Genomic DNA, 18,884 nt, shown 5'->3' on the forward strand with positions numbered 1-18,884 from the left:
AGCAACAGGGGTGGGTAAAGGGTGAGACACAGCCAATGTACACAGTGCATCCGGGTCTGCAGCATAAGCGCTGCTCTCCTTGATCCACCGTCAGCATCGGAGGGGAATAAGCGTCGAAGGCGTTTGGAGGGGGAGGGGGGATGAGTGTACATCTGCATGTGTATATATGTCCAGAGTTCAGCTGAGACAGTGTCCTTCGCCCTGCCAGGCTAAGTAAACAGTCTTCCAGCTCCGTTTAGCTGTGCGCTCAGTGTGTCCTGTGCTTCTCCAATAAAGCCTAGTTAGTTCCTAGTTTCTCCTGAATGACTCCTAATCTGCCTGGCACATGTGCTCCATAACAACACCATGCTAAAGGTTTGTCTAAAATAGACCACTATATATATATATATATATAGGGTTTGCTATCATTGTGGATCAGCACTAGCATGAATGCAGATGAAAGATGCGAGGTGCCAAAATAACCCTTTTCTTTATGGATGTTAACCAGGAGGTTCACATGGTAATGGTCTGTGTTTATATTGTGAGAGGTGTTTATTCACTTTATGGAGAATGAGACCCATCAGCGCGTTTTTTGTGGTAACATGTTTGGAGTTGTTTATCATCAGACACTAACATGAGAGACTCTGAAAAAGACAGACGCATGTTGTAAACATTTGCAGTTTATTTCCTTTAGTTTATATGTGGAAAAGATGGTTGAAATGTTTAGATGTGGTATTTCTTTGGACTCACGTAACTGCAAAAATGTGATAAATTAAATCTCTTTTTGTTTTGTTTGTAGCTTCATTTGTACTGCCAGGTTAAGGATTTGAAAAGCAGCAACTTGCTTGCTATCCTAAAGCACTGTGAGGTCAAAAGTCTTACCTTTCTACTTGGAATTTATGATCAGGTTTCACTCAAAAATAGGGGAAAAGTGTCTGAGTGTTTCTTCTCTTTATTAACCGAACTCTGAACAAACAGAAACTGGGTCAGTGTTTGGAAATCTACATGAGCTAAGACACATGGCCGGAAATTTATAACGTGCACTGTGTACATTCTGGCAGAATTTCAAATTACAGGAAACAGATGCAACAGTTACAGGAAAGAATAAAAAAAAAATGAATCAATCAATATTGATTGACATGCGTGCATGTACTGCATGCAACACTGCAATTAATTTCTAAAAATTACCACAGACAGCATTTTATACCATTGAACTTCAGCTTTTAATACTGTCAACAAGCCTGAGTCCAACTGATATTCAATATATTTTTTCCATAAGAAGAAAAAAATGAATGAATTAGCCCCTCAAAAAAAGAAAAGCTTTGGAGCGTGGCTGTATAACTGCAGTTTGTTTTTTAATCTATCTCTCTCACACACGCTAATGAATGCATTGGTGGCAATTGATCTCGTCCAAGGACATTTGCGAAACCAGATATCAAAACTCTACAATAATGGCTTGCTCTACATCCTGAGCTGCAGCTCAAAGTATTAGAAGTAATAGAGTTTTATTTTAGTTAAAAAAAATAAAAATAAATTAAAGAATAATGAATTTTTTTTTATAGTATCACAACTCTGAGGAACTAACATCACAACATCTGAATCAGAACCACCATGACACAAACCCAGATCATTGGCTTTGACTGTAAACCAACCACCTTGTTCCCCAGCTGTAGTTGGTACTGTGCCAGGATTTTCCTGTAACCCATTTCTTCTGATACACAGGTATGAGTTCCTTCCTGCTCAGGTCCCATGCTGTTGATCAAATAAAGGCAATGATCTGGCTTCCCGATGCAAGATGAAGAGTTTTGAAGGTGGTGCCAACTGTACTGAGCATGACGGGAGGATATTGGGCATTGCAGAAAATGCTTTGCGTGAAATCTGACAACATCTTTTTCTGGATTTGGAAATTCTGCGGAAAAAAACACAAGAACGCCCATTTAGCTTAGCCATGTTTTTGTTTTACATCTTTTTTTTTTTAAATTTCTGATTTTTTCTCACAAATCCAGTGCACTAAGCTCTTTGGGAAAATGGTTGAAACCTTTTTTTAGGAAGCAATAGATAAGCCATCAGATTGAAAATGTATCAGTAAAAACCTTTCAAATGTCTCATTAAAAGCTTTGATAGTGTCAGAAATTTTATATAACCATGTGACTGCTGCTAAAACCCACATCTACATTCCAACCAATAGGAAAACAACATGAAAGAGAGCATATCGTGAAAAAAAGAAGACAAAAAAAAGAAGACAAACCAAGATTTCTTCCAGTTGCTGGAATGCATTCACAATAATAATAATAATGGATTGCATTTATATAGCGCTTTTCGAGACCCTCAAAGCGCTTTACAATACCATTATTCATTCACTCTCACATTCACACACTGGTGGAGGCAGCTACAGTTGTAGCCACAGCTGCCCTGGAGCAGACTGACAGAAGCGAGGCTGCCACACATCACTTTCACTCAAGACCAGGTTCAGAGGCAAATGAGGAGGCAAACGTTGCTGGACCAGATGGACTGAGTCCCCGTGTCCTCAAGGCCTGTGCCCCCCAGCTTTGTGGAGTCTTTCATAAACTGTTCATGTTGAGTCTGAGTGTGCAGAGGGTCCCAGTGCTGACCCCCAGGATTACAGGCCTGTGGGCACTGACCTACCACATCAAGAAAATCCTGGGAAGACTCATCCTGGACCTACTCCGACCCATAGTCAGACCACATCAGAATCCCCTTCAATTTGCTTACCAGTCCTTACTCGGAAATGAGGACGCCATCATCTCTACCTGCTCAATCGTGTCTACACCCATTTGGACCAGCCAGCGAGTGCTGCATAGGTCATGTTTTTTGACTTTTCCAGTGCATTCAACACCATCAGGCTGACCTTCCTGGGTGATAAACTAACAGCAATGCAAGTGGATGCTTCTCTGGTGTCCTGGATTTTTGATTACCTGACAAGAAGACCACAATATGTGTGGTCTCATTGTGTCTGACAAGGTAATCAGCAACACAGGGGAAACAAAAGGGACTGTCCTCTCCCCCTTCCTCTTCACCCTCTACACCACAGACTTCAGCCACTGCACAGAGACCTGCTATCTCCAGAAGTTTTCTGATGACTCTGCAGTGGTTGGATGCATGAGCAGGGGTGATGAGTCAGAGTACTGCGCTGTGGTCGACTCCTTTGTCATGTGGTGTGAGCAGAAACATCTGCAGCTCAACATGGGAAAGACCAAGGAATTGACTGTTGATTTTAGGAAGACCAGAAAACCCTTGACCCCTGTTTCAATCCATGGGGTCAACGTGGACATATAAATACCTTGGAGTACACATAGACAATAAAGTGGACTGGGTTAAAAACACTACTGCACTTTATAGGAAGGGCGAGAGTCGTCTCTATTTTCTGAGGCGGCCGAGGTCCTTCAACATCTGTCGGACAATGCTCAGGATTTTCTACAAGTCTGTTGTGGCCAGTGCTATCCTCTATGCTGTTGCATGCTTGGGGAGCAGGTTAAGGATTGCTGATGCCGACAGACTAAATAAAGTTATCTGCAGGGCCAGTAATGTGGATATGGAGCTGGACTCTCTTAAGGTGGTGTCAGAGGGGCGAAAGTTTTTCCAAGATAAAGACAATGTTGGATAATACCTCCCACCCACTCCATGACATGCTGGCTAGTCACAGGAGCACGTTCAGTGAGAGACTGAGATTACCAAAAAGCACCACTGAACGACACAGGAAATCTTTCCTGCCCGTGGCCATCTCCCTGTACAACTCCTGTATCTAATACAATGTAAACACTGCAATAGTTACATCCTTTTTGCACACACTCTTTTCTACTCAATAATGTTGCTGTGAATATTCTTGATAGTTATTTATAATTGCATCTGTCAACCCTGGATATTTATTATTTGGTGATTTGTATATATTGTGCTATTCCTTGTATGTTAACATATTGTATTGTTAAATAGTTCAGTCTATTTTTGTTAATGTTACTGTGCTGGAGCAGCTGTAACCCACATAATTTCCCGAGGGATTAATAAAGTGGTTGCTGGAGTACTTTTCTATGCTGTGGTGTGCTGGGGGAGCAGCACAGCAAAGAAGGACTCATCCAGGCTGGAGAAACTGATCAGGAAGGCTAGCTCTGTGGTCGGCATGAAGCTGGACACTCTGGTGACAGTGGCAGAGAAAAGGACACTAAAAAAACTGCTGGACATTATGAACAATGCTGGGCATCCTCTGCACACGGCCATTAACAACCAGAAGAGTCTGTTCAGTGACAGGTTGCTTCTCCCCAAGACAAGAACTAACAGACTTAAAAACTCCTTTGTCCCACACGCCATCAAACTGTTTAACTCCTCTCTGGAGGGGAGAGGGAGGGGAAACAGGAGGACAAAGGAGGGGGGAACAACTAAGCTGTAGTGCCTCTTCACCTCACTGTGCAATACCTTTTGTGCAATACTTTTGTAATAGTCAACAGTGCAATAGACCTCAATACTTGAAATGTGCAATTCACTTGTATTTTTATTTTTATTCCTATTTATTCTATTTATCCCCTTCGTATATTTTATTTATATTGTCTCTGTATTTATATATGTGTGTGTGTGTGTATATATATATATTATATATTATAATTACAACTATTAGTACTACCTTAGTACATAGGCTGGCAAAATCCCATCACCACCTCCTCGCGGTGCCAGCTGGAAACAACGACCCTCAGGAAGTTGGCTAACGGTGAGGGTCCTCGACGTCAGGTGGAGTGACGCGCCGGTCGATGTATTCCACAGTCACATCCCATGCAATGACGTCTCAAAAAGCTAGGGCGTCCCCCGTAGGCGACGCGCGTCGTCCCCGCCTGAACGACGTGAGAAGTGGACAAAGGCTACCTGCTCATGGACGGAGTGGGCTGAAGAAGCAAGCCCAAATCCGCCTTGGAACCCTGAACATCGGAACAATGACCGGAAGAAGTCGAGAATTGGCTGACGCCCTCAAGACCCGCCGCATCGACATCGCGTGCATTCAAGAAACCAAGTGGAAGGGAGCGAAGGCACGGGACATTGGAGAAGGCTTCAAGCTTTTCTACAATGGCAACTGGGCCCAGAATGGAGTGGGCATAGTGGTGAGTCAAAAGCTCCGGGACAAGTGGTCGAAGTTACCCGCATATCGGATCGCATCATGTCAGTGAAGATCGACGCCGACCCGACCATCCTACGGATTATCTCCTGCTATGCACCACAGACCAACTGCCCCGACGAGGAGAAGACAGAATTCTGGCGCGCCCTCGACGACCACCTGCAAACGATTAGCCCTGAGGAACACGTGGCGGTAGGCGGCGACCTAAATGGACATGTAGGCAAGGGGAGAGACGGATATCACCGATTCCATGGCGGCCAAGGATTTGGGACCAGAAACGACGACGGTTGCCGGGTACTGGACTACGCAGAGGCCCACGATCTTGCCGTGACCAACACCTTCTTCAAAAAGAAGCCGGCACACCTCATCACGTACTCCAGCGGCGGCAGAGACACCCAAATCGACTACTGGCTAGTCCGAAGACCCCATCTCAGCCTAGTCACGAACGTAAAAGTCATACCATCAACCAATATTGGCCCTCAACATCGGCTACTTGTGATGGATCTCCGACTCAACCTTGGCCAACAACGACGAAGAACACCAACCACGACGGTGGAGAAGATCAAGTGGTGGCGCCTCCCTGAGTGCAAACAGCAGCTTATGGACGCCCTTGAACACCTCGACGTGGACTCCAATGAGCCAGTGGACAAGGCTTGGGAGAACATCGCCAGTCAAATACGTGACGCAGCAGGCAACACCCTTGGGGCGACGAAGCCAGGGAAGCACTTCATCGACAAGCAAGTATGGTGGTGGAATGATAGCGTGCAGCAAACCATCAAGGAAAAGAAGTCGGCACTCAAAGTGTGGCTTCAATCCCGCAGCGATGGCGACTACCAGCAATACAGGGCCCTACGATCGGCCGCAAAGAAGGCGGTAGCAGCGGCAAAGGCATCGCACTATGACCAACTGTATGAAGAGTTGGACACGCCCGGAGGAGCGAACAAAATCTACCGCCTTGCCAGCAGCCGCCATCGAGCAACACAGGATATTGGCCAGGTCAAACACATCAAGGATGCCAACCATCAAACCCTCCGCGATCACATGGAGTTCCTGAAGCCTACGTCAACTGGACAAAGCTCCTCTACCGACAAGTCACCAGCGTGGTCAGAAGCCCAGTGGGAACATCGCCGCCCTTTAACATCAATGTGGGCGTCCACCAAGGCTCGGCACTCTCCCCGCTGCTCTTCATCCTTTGCATGGACACTGCGACGGCGGATCTCCAGTCACCCCATCCCTGGACACTTCTCTACGCCGACGATGTCTTCCTGGCCGATGAATCGCGAATAGAACTGCAATACCAAACGCAGCAGTGGAAGACTCGCCTAGCTGACTTCGGCCTGAGGCTCAACACCAACAAGACCGAATACTTAGAGGCTGGCCCCCAGACCGACGGCACGATCAGCGTCGATGGAGAAAATCTGGCGAAAGTACCTCATTTCAAATACCTCGGATCGATGATCAGCAATGACGGCGATATCCTACTAGATGTACGAGCCAGGATCAACGCAGCGTGGATGAAATGGCGCCAAGTCACCGGCGTCCTGTGTGACCGAAGAATGCCCAATCGCCTCAAGTCAAAGATCTACAAGAGTGTAGTGCGCCCCGTCGCCCTCTATGGATCCGAGTGCTGGCCAGCCACCGCAAAGCACGAACAAGCCCTTCACACGATGGAAATGCGGATGCTGCGATGGTGCCTAGGCCTGACACGATGGGACCACATCATGAACACCGACGTTAGAAAGAGGATGGGAATCGCGCCAATCACTGATAAGATGCAAGAAGCGAGGCTGCGGTGGTACGGACATGTGGTACGGAGCGATGAGAACTCAGTGGTGAGAACAGCACTGCGGCTCAGCCCCCAAGGACGTCGACCTAGAGGCAGACCAAAGCGGAGATGGATGGACCGAATCAAGGACGACGTGAAGAAGATCGAAGCCGATCTGACCGACGCCCTTGACCGACCCAAGTGGAGACGACTTTGCAGAAAAGCGGACCCTGCAACCGAGCGGGAAAAACGCTAGGAGGAAGATATATATATATATATATATATATATATATACACATATATATAAAGATGTGTAAAGATGCCCCAGAGACAATCCAGCACATAACAGCAGGGTGCAAGATGCTAGCAGGCAAGGCATACATGGAACGCCATAACCAAGTGGCCGGCATAGTGTACAGGAACATCTGTGCCGAGTATAACCTGGAAGTCCCGAGGTCAAAATGGGAGATGCCCCCAAGGGTGGTGGAGAATGACCGAGCTAAGATCCTGTGGGACTTCCAGATACAGACGGACAAAATGGTGGTGGCTAACCAACCGGACATAGTGGTGGTAGACAAACAGAAGAAGACGGCCGTAGTGATCGATGTAGCGGTTCCGAATGACAGCAATATCAGGAAGAAGGAACACGAGAAGCTGGAGAAATACCAAGGGCTCAGAGAAGAGCTCGAGAGGATGTGGAGGGTGAAGGTAACGGTGGTCCCCGTGGTAATCGGAGCACTAGGTGCGGTGACTCCCAAGCTAGGCGAGTGGCTCCAGCAGATCCCGGGAAAACATCGGAGATCTCTGTCCAGAAGAGCGCAGTCCTGGGAACAGCTAAGATACTGCGCAGGACCCTCAAGCTCCCAGGCCTCTGGTAGAGGACCCGAGCTTGAAGGATAAACCGCCCGCAGGGGCGTGCTGGGTGTTTTTTTATATATATATATATATATATAATGTATATATATATATATATAATATATATATAATATATATATATATATTATTTATATATATGTCGTGTGTGTGTTTTTATATATATATATATAATATTCTGTAACTGTAACTTCTGTCGGTGACTTCTTTTGCAAACCGAATTTCCCAGAGGAACCCACCCGAGGGATTAATAAAGTTTTATCTTATCTTATCTTATCTTAAATATGCTAATTCTATATATCTATGCAGATTTCTGTCCAAATTTTGCAGGTGCCTGAATTTAAATACCTTTTTCAGCGTGTTCTTGACAGATGGCTAGGTTCCCAGTGGCTGCATCATGCCATATCCCACTGCAAAACATAGTGTATGTTTACATTAGACAGTATGTAACCAACATCCTGGCAGTTGATAGAAAACTAACATTTACAGGAACCCACAGGAACCTTACTCCTCCCAAGTATATCCCTTTAAATTAATTGAAATTATGCTGAAGTATCTTGACTTGCATCAGCTTTAGTTAGTTGAACAAAAAAGCCTAACACCCGTTGGGTGATAACTGGTTGTTACACAGTACACTAGCTTTTCATAAAGCAGTAGAGCTGTACTACAGTAGGACAAATTCATAAACAAAAGCTCCAATGAGTGACAGTGAGTGTTGAAATATTGTGATAACATGATTTACGGGACATTGTATTTCCTAAGTGCTGCTTCATCCTTGATGAAGTGTGCAGTGATTCATCCACCAAGCTTTGTCAGGTGGTGCAACACCACTGGCAAAAAGTAAGCTAATAATGTTGCATATTATGTACACATTTCAGGGCGTGCTAGTATGACGTTATAGGATGTGAATCACACCTGTGTATGAATCAAGAGGTACACTGAGGAGTGTTTGAATACTAAGGAACATTGTTTTTATAAATATGACCATCTTTTACAATGTACATGATCTTGCAACCTATGGTGGTAACATTGGTAGGTTCTTAATAATGTTTGTATTAGTAAACATTACATTTTTATTTCAGCTTGCTGTTAGAAAAATGTAAGGCTACTTCATGCAATCTTTGGTTGCGAAGAATTATTCTGCATATTCTCCAGATATGAGTTCCATAAAGCTCTGAGGTCTTACTTTGTGTCACGTATGCACTGGGTGCCATCCCAGCCACAGTAAGGATCTCTGGATAACATACAGTCCTGGCAGGTATCTCCATACTGGGAGCAGTCTGCTACATCAAGTTGGACCAGTTGACTTCCATTGTTCACATACAGCTTTTTCTGTAACGATGGACAAGTTTTCTTAATGTACTCGGCCATTTCTAAACAAAAACAAAAAACTCCACTGGAGTTAATTTACAGATCTAAGTTTGATGTTCCTTTTCAGGAGCATCTAAGTTGTTTTCCATACTCACACACCTATATGGTTTAGTGGAGGATATATTGTTCTGTAGGGAACACTGGTACTCACAGAAGATGGGTGAAGGATGAAGCTGATCTGTTCTGTGTAGTTGAATGGTCGAAACTCAGCAATGAGAAAGGTATCATTTTTATTGTGCAATACTTTATGAATTCCTCCATTGTCTGCGGAAAACCACAAAAAGAAGCAGGGATGATACTAAATATTAAAACCCATCTAAATGCACAAATGCACCTCAGCCACCCCACTCTCTCTCTCTGAGGTTCTGTTAATTTTTGGTCTTCAAACTCAGGTAAACCCGTTGAATAATATTATATTCTTTTAATACATTCATAATTACATGGCTGTGATCACAGCACCTTCCGCATCAATCAAGGAGATTTGGTTACTGCACCATTTTCGCCCTGAGGTATGATCTCAGATATACACAAACATACATTATAGCATATTCTTCTTAGCATTTTTACTACTTCAGATTATTGTTTTTACTCACTTAAAGATAAGAAGATAACAGTGTGGTGACTGGTTCTCCTGTTTGGTGAGCCATCAATTTGGATGTGAGTATAGCTCTGGTGATTGAAGAGAAGAAGGCCAGAGTTTCCCACAGGATGAACCAGCTGCTCCATCTCTGAAGTCTTTTCAATCTTCTTCAGGGTTTCCACTGGAAGCTTGGTGCTATCATCAACGCACTGAAGAAATAAGGTGCTTAACTTAGACTGGCTGAACACCAGATGACTGGTCAATAAGCCTTTAAACCTCTGGTTTACTTTTTCAGTTTCCAAATGACTGTTTTAAAAACAAATCTAAAACCTTTTAATTTAGTTTTTTAATTAATTTAATATCGTAAAGGTGAAAGAAAATATTTAAAAGCTATTTTTCACTCAGTGACTACACTTAACCATTGGTTTAAATTATAATAAAGGGCTATTCTATTCTTGTCTATATACTCCGCCCCCCCAAAAAGGCAGGGATCTTCTTGTGATGGTAGCCGTTATTAAATTTTTCACTTTAGACCAATTTGAATATTCCATACCATCCTTGGCCTGTCCATCTCAGCTTTTGTGTAGCCTTTGAATGGGGAGTTTGTGAAGATTTTGTCAATGTCTCCTATTGTGTAGATGCAGACAGCACTCATCCCCCTGCAGGGAGACACATTGTAGGTTTGTCTGAGACATTTGCAGCAAAATGAGTAGACTGGTCCAAGGTTAAAAAAAAAAAAGAGAGAGAGAGTTGAAAAAGCAGCTGACCACACAGAATGAGAAATAAGAAACTGGTAGGGAACGGCTTAAAAAGAACAAAGTGTCCTTTTATCACCATGAAAGGATATTGTTTGGAAGTTTGGAAGCAGATGATTCGATTACACAAATAGCTAGTCACAGAAACAGAGTAAATTATAACTATATCATTATTATTAGCATCAAAATAAATATCAACAGAGTCCTACCATTCATTTCTAAAGAGTGCATAGATCTTTCTATCCTGCCATCGATCTGCATCCACAGTGGAAACATCCACCAGTTCAGAGAAATGCTGTTTTCTGTTACGATCTCCACAGAAGAGCCTGGCATTCATCTGGGATGTCCAGGTAAACTGCAAATTGTTCTTGGGACCACCAACATCTGCCTAGAAGCAATGGACAGTCAATCAGTCATGATGTATTTATGTTTATTTAATTTTTAATGTTGGTGGCACTTAATATAAATTTTCAAACTATTTTGGTCTTACCATGCAAACCCGGGTCACAAAGGGGAGCCACATTTCACGGAACAGTCCATTGTCTTTGCTTTTCTCCCTATAGAAGCCATAAACTCTGTTCTGGGAGGGATCCTCTTCACGTTTGCTGAGCACCAATCCTACATAATGCTGCTCTAAACATTGAAAGACAAAATATTTATTTGAATCCAAACATTTAGAGTGATGTGATTTCACTAAATAAGGTCTCTCCGGCTCTAACTTTATGAAAATACCTTTATCGTGGTTCTTTGGCCCCACTCCTGCTTTACCAAATTTCTGAATACCAACAGATTCATCAGATCCAGAGTGTGTTATGTAGAGAGCTGCACTCTGTTCAGAATCTGGAAAAAACAGTTGCAAATGAAGGTTTTATAGGGATGTGCAAATGGGGAGAAACTAGTTGAATATAATAGCAATAAGAAAAAGAAGCAACCTTTAGAATGGATTGAGTTGATTAAAGGATGTTAGTAGTTTTGACAAGAGTACAGACTTTCTGCAAATTACACAATCATTGAAAACAAATGAATGAAATAGCAGGGATTCATCAGGAGATTTATTATAGAGCATCCTCATGTAGAAAAACTCACCTATAAAAACTGATGGTTCACCCTCCTTTATGTTAAATCTTTCTATACTTTCTATTAAGTCTGCGATATTTTCAGAGGGAAGGCACATGGGGGCCTCCACTGTTAAATCCTATAAAAAAAGCACAGCACATCTTAATATATGGTCCCCAATGCACATCACATGTAGCATACATGCATACCCAACACTCAGTTTCTATATATATAGTTTTAAAACAACCACATGTGGGTAAGCAGGAAGTGCTGTGATTTATTTTCTTCATTGCATAACCAAAATATTTTTGATTTAAATATGTAAAAGTACAAGTGGCTACTCAACCCAGTGAAAGGCACCACTAACAGTACAGGGTGGGCCATTTATATGGATACACCGTAAAAACATGGGAATGGTTGGTAATATTGAAGTCCTGTTTGTGGCACATTAGTACATGTGAGGGGGCAAACCCCTCAAGATGGGTGGTGACCATGGTATTTGTGGTGATGTTAACAGTTCTCAATGACAATGATGCCAGTGTCCTACCGTGTTACAGCAAACCCTTTCATTGCCATCTGTTCCACACACAAACAACTGGTTAGCATCTTTCTTCCGGTGGACCAAAGTGATGTTATAGCTGCAATCCTTAAAGACAAGACAAATATTGTTTGTTATATTTCTTCAGTGGTCAAACAATCAAATCTAACCAACTAAATTTGTTTGTTTTACTTACATGTTCACTGCTTATGCTGTTGCATTTCTCCCACTGCATAAACTTGTGGCTCTATGTAGATATATGATGCAGGACTATTACTTTCCCATGATATTATTATGAATATTATTTCAATGATCTCAGTATAATCATTTACTGTGGTTGTACAGATTTCTACTACCGTCTTATGGTTTTGAAAGTTGTAGGTATTCAGGTATGATTGTCCAGCAGCTAAAACAGTGTCTGATTGGTCTTCTAAAAGAATCTGTACAGGTGGGTCATGGGGAAGACTGAACCGTGTCATTGCTTTTTCTAAAAACAAACCCAGCAAAAACAAGAAAAGAAAGATAAAATGTATGAATGTATTATGAGATTCATCAGGTAAACCCATAATGTAGTATCATAAACAACAAGAATGATTTTTCGCCCCTGGAAGGCAAGGAGTATGTCATCAGTTCATTTTATTTATCTGTTTGTTAGTAGTGCAAGATCCACATACCCATAACAGTTTGAGCTGATTAAATTTTGTTGAAAACCAGGTCAAGATCACACCAAATGTGAAAATCTTTATATTACGCACAATTGTTTTTATGGATCCTCTCCAAACTTCACAACAATATACTAGGCTTGGGGGACATGAGTATAGAGGTTGAATAAGTGTTTAGCATTGAACTTCATTGTTAGTACCCAGTATATACATATATTTGAAATGCTTGATGCATGTTAGTACAGGTCTCCTAAGAATGAAACTCAAACACTTTGGTGATCCTATTTCTGCCATCCCTCTTGCACTTTTTTGTAACTCCAAAAACCATTGGCCTTGTCTTACAGTGTCTTACAGTGTCTTGTCTTATTGTGCCTAGTTTTTTCCCCACACTACTGTCAATATGAAAGTGACACTTTACATGTCCAGTTACTTCTTCAAAAAAAGGTTTCTGGTAGCATTGTTGGTGCTGTTTTGAAAACTTAGCTGAAGGGAGAAAATGAAACCTATCCTCAGGAAACCTATTGTCAGAAGAGTTTACCACTGCTTACATAAACAAAATAACAAGTGCAAAAAGTTTCAGTTAGATGAAGTCACAACTTCATCTAACTGACACTCTACTAAAATATCACGTTGTTCTGTTAATGTTATACAGATAAACTTTTTTGAAATCTTTATTTAATCATTGAGTCCCTTAGCATTAAAATCGTGGGAGACCTGCCCAAGAAAGCACGTCATGAAAAGATTTCAGAAATATAATAAACGGCAAATAGACTAAAATAAAGTAGAACAAACAAAAACATTTTTTAGAAATAAAAATTGCACTCCACAGAATTCTTCAACTCTTTAACTTTTGAACTCTATCAGGGAGACAAAACCAGTGAGACTGCGTCTTGTAAATGTTACGATGTTGTGTAAAAGGGCACCCACCATAAGCAGCTGTCTGTGCACGATAAGAAATTACATAGATAAGCAGTTTGTCCACTTTGTAAATAACAATATGCTAATGCGTTTAGCTAAACGAAGTCAGTGACGTGCACTGGAGGGTGAAGTAGAGTTTTGTTAATATTGTCAAAACTTAAAGAACTATGATACAGGGACAATGTGTAGAACATAGTCTTCACAGCCATTTCTGTCCAGAAGAGGGTGTGTAAAAGCTCTCTTTGCCTTTATACGTATCATTCCTAATTTCTTTTGTAAATATAGAAAAATAGAAAAGAAAAAAACAACATCTAAATCTAAACCATCATCCTGCCAGTGAGTCCTAACCACTACTCATTGTTGAAAAAATTGTCCACAGACAAACAAAGAAACATTGTAAGGCACAAAGCTGCCTTCTGTCCAACACATCGCCTTGTGGTTAACATGGCCATGTTGTCCTCCTCTGACGATAATGGAACTGCATAATACGGACTGTACGTTTGAAAGAAAGACTTGATGTTTTTTTCCTGAATCACAACGACCAAGTCATTTAATACATATTCATTCACCTCACTGCATACTTTAAAGCGCTGATAAAAATCCCTTCCCAGTCCCTTTTAACTTTTTAGCATTTGATATCTCATAAATGAAGAAAAATCATTTCCTTTTTTTACCTTTTTCTGTGAAGATCATCCTCGGAGAAGGATCAACGTTCCCCATAGCCCAATTACAGAGATGTAAAAATAACAAATATGTCGCTAATGAGAGCGTCATCTTCGTCGTTACTGTCCAAAACAGTATTTCCGTCCCTAATTACTTGCCCTTCACCTCGATGGAACACATTCTCTGGAAAAAATGCACTCAGGACTTTGGAGAAGTGCATGACAGCTGGGGTGTAGTTTACAGTCAGAGTCTCTTCGCCCGCCCACGGGCACGAGGAAGACAGGAGTAGACAAACCAACCCTCTGAGCAATCATTTTGTCAGTTGCATAATAAAGTTATCATAGTTGACACAGCTGCTTTATTAATCATTTAGCCTGCCCACGGCTGCATTTTATGATGTACAGTGTAACAGTGCTCATGATATTTAGGGTTAATTTTAATTATGAAGAGATTTCTTACCTTTTTTTCGAACACGTAAACAATGGAGGGCAAACAGTTTGATCATTTCAAATAACTGAAACAACATATGAGTACAGAGGAGTTGTTTGAGGAGTTCTCCTTCCTTGTATGTTCCAGCTGTGTGCCACACTTTCTAGACTCTATAACACACACATCCTCTGATACGTCTCCACTGTCCTCTTTACTCCAGAATAATTTCAGAAATTGAGAGACCCTTCAGATGACACTGATTTCTAGGTCAAATGGGGGACGGTGGAGGAGAAACGAGACAAAAAAAGACGCACAAATTGAACAAACGAGAAAGCACAGGTGTATCCACTATTACGTTTGATCCTATTTTCACTTTTTCTCCTTTAACATTACTCGTTTTTTAATTACCTTTACCTGTATGATTGAAGTTAAGCTAAAGCTCACCCCCCCTCCTTTATTTATGCTGTAAAACAGCTTAAACAAGATTATAATACCAACATCATAGCGAAGGACAGATAAGTAAAAATGGTTAACATGAGCCATCTTCCAAAATTCTCCCATGATCACATGCTATAGATCAGCTGCTCTCGACATGATACAATGCTTTCTTTTATCATATCCTGTTGTGCATCACAATTACTACTTAGCTGCCCCCCCCATTTTTTTTTTAAATAACAGGTCGAGTTTTTAGAACAGATGCTCTCGCTTAATAAACTCATATGTGAATAATGCTACTGTGTGTTAAATTTAGTGGTACATTATCAGCATGGCTAATTAACAGTTTCTATCTTCAGCCTTTTTTTTGTAAATTTGCATATTTTGTGGGTTTAAAATGTTTTTTATTTTTTTATTTTGTTTGTTTGCAGCCATAACTCATAATTCATTTTCAGAATCAACACCTGCAGTTGCTCTAACATGTATTGTGTTATTGTGTCAGAATACCTTGGATGTCAGACTTCAGTGACACAAATCTTGTGGCAAAAGAGCATATGACAGGATTACATGCACTGCATACAAGTGCTGACCAAATAGAAACCTACAAAATCGCTTCCCCTTCATGAAACGCACTCAGCTACCAGAAAATAAGCAGGTGGTTCTGTGTAGCTCAAGCAACTAAAAGGGAAACGAGAGGAAAATCTCAAATTCAAGAAGGACTATGTAAGGTTTTTGGAAAACGTCATCAAAGAACGATCGACTCAAAAGAATCAGAGAATCAGCTGATGCAGCACAGCGGTACTAGATCGATATTAATCAAACAACTCTAGAAGCCTCATTGTTACACAGCTGTTCTGTTCAAACTGGCTTTCGGGACCTGATTTTCAGTGGGAGTCAAATAATCAAAGTCAACTCCAAAGCATCTAGTGGGCAATTCTGTGGTCAGAATAAGACAAGAACTACAAATAAAAGCAGTGAAAAGCCTTAAAGGATTCTTAAAATAGCATGCGGCAATAAAAGTAGATTCAACAACTCACCAAAATAGCAAAATAACATGTCAAAGAGAGGAAAAACAGAAGTCGAATGCTTGTAAAATTGGCACAAAGGGCTAGCTTAAAAAGGAAGTAAAAACACTGAATCATGGCAAACTGTCAGGAAGCGAGATGTTGTTCTAGGGGTGAGAGGGCAGTTACCGAACAACTTGAAGCATCTAGTAATTCTACCAAAGTGTGGCAGTTACACGTTTGATTTTGTAACTGCCATGGAAAGACTCAACATTAAGGCAAAGGACAACCCATGAATCAAATGAGAGAAGAAAATTCATGGATAATATAAAAACACGATACAAAACCAGAAGGTGGAATCAATCATTTCTCTGTTCGGTTTCACTTGGTCTGTCAAGTTCCTACCAAGACCCATGGAAAAACCTACTGTCCATCCACGTTCCAGTAAATGAAGTCGATTAACACTGTGAGGAGAGTTACAGATGGTTTGATGATGACTATGATGATGATGAAGGGCAAAGTTCCCTTAGAGGTGAGAAGATCCAGCAGGGGTCAACGTGAAGCATCAGTATCTGATAGACTTGTAGTCAAGACCGCCTAATCCGAGACCAAGACAAGACCAAGACCAAGTCGAGACGAGACCGTCGAGACGAGACCAAGACCAGAGGGTATCGAGACAAAGACAAGACCAAGTCGAGACGAGACCAAGACCGAGACAAAAAAGTCTTTAAACTGCAGCCAGATGCTGCTTCGTTTATGTGTTTTTGCTTTCGCACAGCCCTCCTCACCGCTGTCTACTGTCTCACTCACTTACTGAGAGGACAGATGCACGCTCCACTTGACTGTCGCGTCTCTCACCCTCTCTGTTTTTCACATAATGATATTATCCTATATCCTCGCATGTAATTGGCCACAATATGGAGGGATTGGAGCATAGCTGAGCCACTGTGTGAGAGCTGAGCAGCGAAAGGAAATTAAGTGAGGGTAGAAATGACTGAAAGATTAATAAGCTCTGTTTTGAATTTTGTTCAAAAAAGAATGACTTCATATAGGAAAAAAATATATATCACATATGCAGGACACCTTAAACTAGGTTTTTAATTAAGCAGCAAGGCAGAAGAACAAAGTCAGGGTTGTATCAAAACATGAGGACTAAACCCCAATTCAATCAGACCCAGAACTGATTCGGAATTAAAACAGGACTACAACAGTTCAAAATCAGGACTACTGAGGACTTAACCAAAGATCCAGAACCAGAATCAGAACTAGATCATAGTAGCACTAAAAATCATCATAGACCTGCACTACCCTTATTTTTTAATTCTACCAAAGTCCACTATTTAGATTCAGAAAAGTTTATATAATTATTTAGCCTTGTTGTGCAAACAAGCCTGCACAACTTAATAAATATAGAATTTGAAAAGTAGCAAATGGTATCTAAAAAGAAACACTAGGTACGAGATACATGTTCTGATGAGTTTTGGCAAACAACCATTTGACTAACATGTGTGTCTCACCTGCTCTTGTTCCATCTCTGCTCCTCTCTCTCTCTCTTTGTTTCTCTCTCTCCCTCTTTGTGCTGACAATCAAGCCAAACACCAACATCATCAAATATACAGTTGAAACCAGATATTTACAAACTCTTCAGATAAAAACAAAAACACTTTTTAATTGTAACATCAAATCAGACTAAATGATTATTTTTTTAGATTGATAGATATAAAAAAACATATTTGTTAACTTTAAGAGTAAAGAAAGAAACTATCTGTATTTCTTAATTGCAAATGGCACCAAATTGTATTCAAAATTGAGCCACACTTATGGAGCTCCACAGTTCTTTTCCAGGTGTTTTGGTTGATATCTCTTGATTTTTTCCATGTCAAAGAAACAGGCTCTGTGTTTTGGGGGTGTCTTATGTGCGACCACAGGTGCGCCACCAATTTACTCACATGGACTCTACTAACCTATCAGAAGCTTCTTAAGCTCGGAATGGAATCTTCTGAAGTTTTCTCATTAATTAACAATACACTTAGTGTATATGTACTCCTAAATTTGATGAAAGTGATTAAAATAGACAGCTCTCTCTTTTTATTCTGACATTTAGGGGTGGCTGTAGCTCAGGTGGCAGAGCAGGTCAGCCACTAATCAGAAGGTCGGTGGTAGCTTGCTATCGCCAGTGTGTGAATGTGTGTGTGAATGGGTGAATGACTGAATGTAGTGTAAAGCGCTTTGGGGTCCTATGGACTAGAAAAGCGCTATACAAATGCAGGCCATTTACCATTTAACTAATTCAAAAGAGATTTCAACATTTATTTATCTAAAACAAAACAAGTTTACTCTAAATTGATGTTTAACAGTAAAAAGAAAAAGTTTTTATGTTTTTTTCCCTAAAGTGTATGTAAATATCTGGTTTCAACTGTGAATATACTGCTGTGTATTGAAGTTCCTCTTGTTTTGCATAGAAATATACTGAACAACATACAAAGCATAATATATAAAATAACATCTACCTGAATTTTTTCTTTGAAAGAAGCTCCTTATGTCCATTGTTGTGTACATCAGTACATAACTGAAACCGATTTAGTTTGTTTAGCCGTGGAGAGTAACAACTGAAAATACGAAATAAACACACATGTAAGCTAAGACTTTTAAAAAACAACAACATTGTTGTTCGGCTTTTCATTTCGCCATTTGTTGATTCACTCGAAGAGCAAGTAACGTAATATGGGTCAAGTGATCA

The 18,884-nt window shown here is 41.1% G+C and overlaps 1 protein-coding gene across 2 annotated transcripts; it reads right to left on the bottom strand.

Moving 5' to 3' along the window:
* Positions 1–574: 574 nt before the first annotated feature.
* On the bottom strand, positions 575–15,235 carry LOC102305526 (semaphorin-7A). 2 transcript variants are annotated; one of them, XM_042218184.1, is made up of 14 exons: positions 14,288–15,235; positions 12,390–12,520; positions 12,230–12,280; positions 12,043–12,141; positions 11,526–11,634; positions 11,172–11,279; positions 10,930–11,072; positions 10,649–10,827; positions 10,238–10,343; positions 9,698–9,893; positions 9,256–9,368; positions 8,920–9,065; positions 8,082–8,143; positions 575–1,888 (listed from the first exon to the last, which is right to left on the bottom strand). In XM_042218184.1, exons 1-14 carry the CDS (start codon positions 14,385–14,387, stop codon positions 1,566–1,568), a joined length of 1,866 nt encoding a protein of 621 aa, XP_042074118.1. In that variant the 5' UTR covers positions 14,388–15,235; the 3' UTR covers positions 575–1,565. The 2 variants fall into 2 exon arrangements, with proteins under 2 accessions (XP_042074118.1, XP_042074122.1); XM_042218188.1 differs by lacking the exon at positions 12,390–12,520 and having other exon boundaries at positions 14,288–15,232.
* Between the last annotated feature and the right edge of the window lie 3,649 nt (positions 15,236–18,884).

The sequence above is a fragment of the Haplochromis burtoni genome, unplaced genomic scaffold (assembly GCF_018398535.1).
Source record: "Haplochromis burtoni strain Fernald_Lab_line unplaced genomic scaffold, NCSU_Asbu1 Contig_2, whole genome shotgun sequence".
Taxonomy (NCBI): Eukaryota; Metazoa; Chordata; class Actinopteri; order Cichliformes; family Cichlidae; genus Haplochromis; species Haplochromis burtoni.

Excerpts from the sequence above, each read along its gene's own strand:
- LOC102305526 (XM_042218184.1), bottom strand. The coding sequence starts at position 14,387 with ATGACGCTCTCATTAGCGACATATTTGTTATTTTTACATCTCTGTAAT. Across the intron at positions 12,281-12,389 it reads ACTTTCAAAACCATAAGACG|AGCCACAAGTTTATGCAGTG; the intron begins GTAGTAGAAATC and ends ATATCTACATAG. Across the intron at positions 1,889-8,081 it reads TCAAGAACACGCTGAAAAAG|AATTTCCAAATCCAGAAAAA; the intron begins GTATTTAAATTC and ends TTTTTTCCGCAG.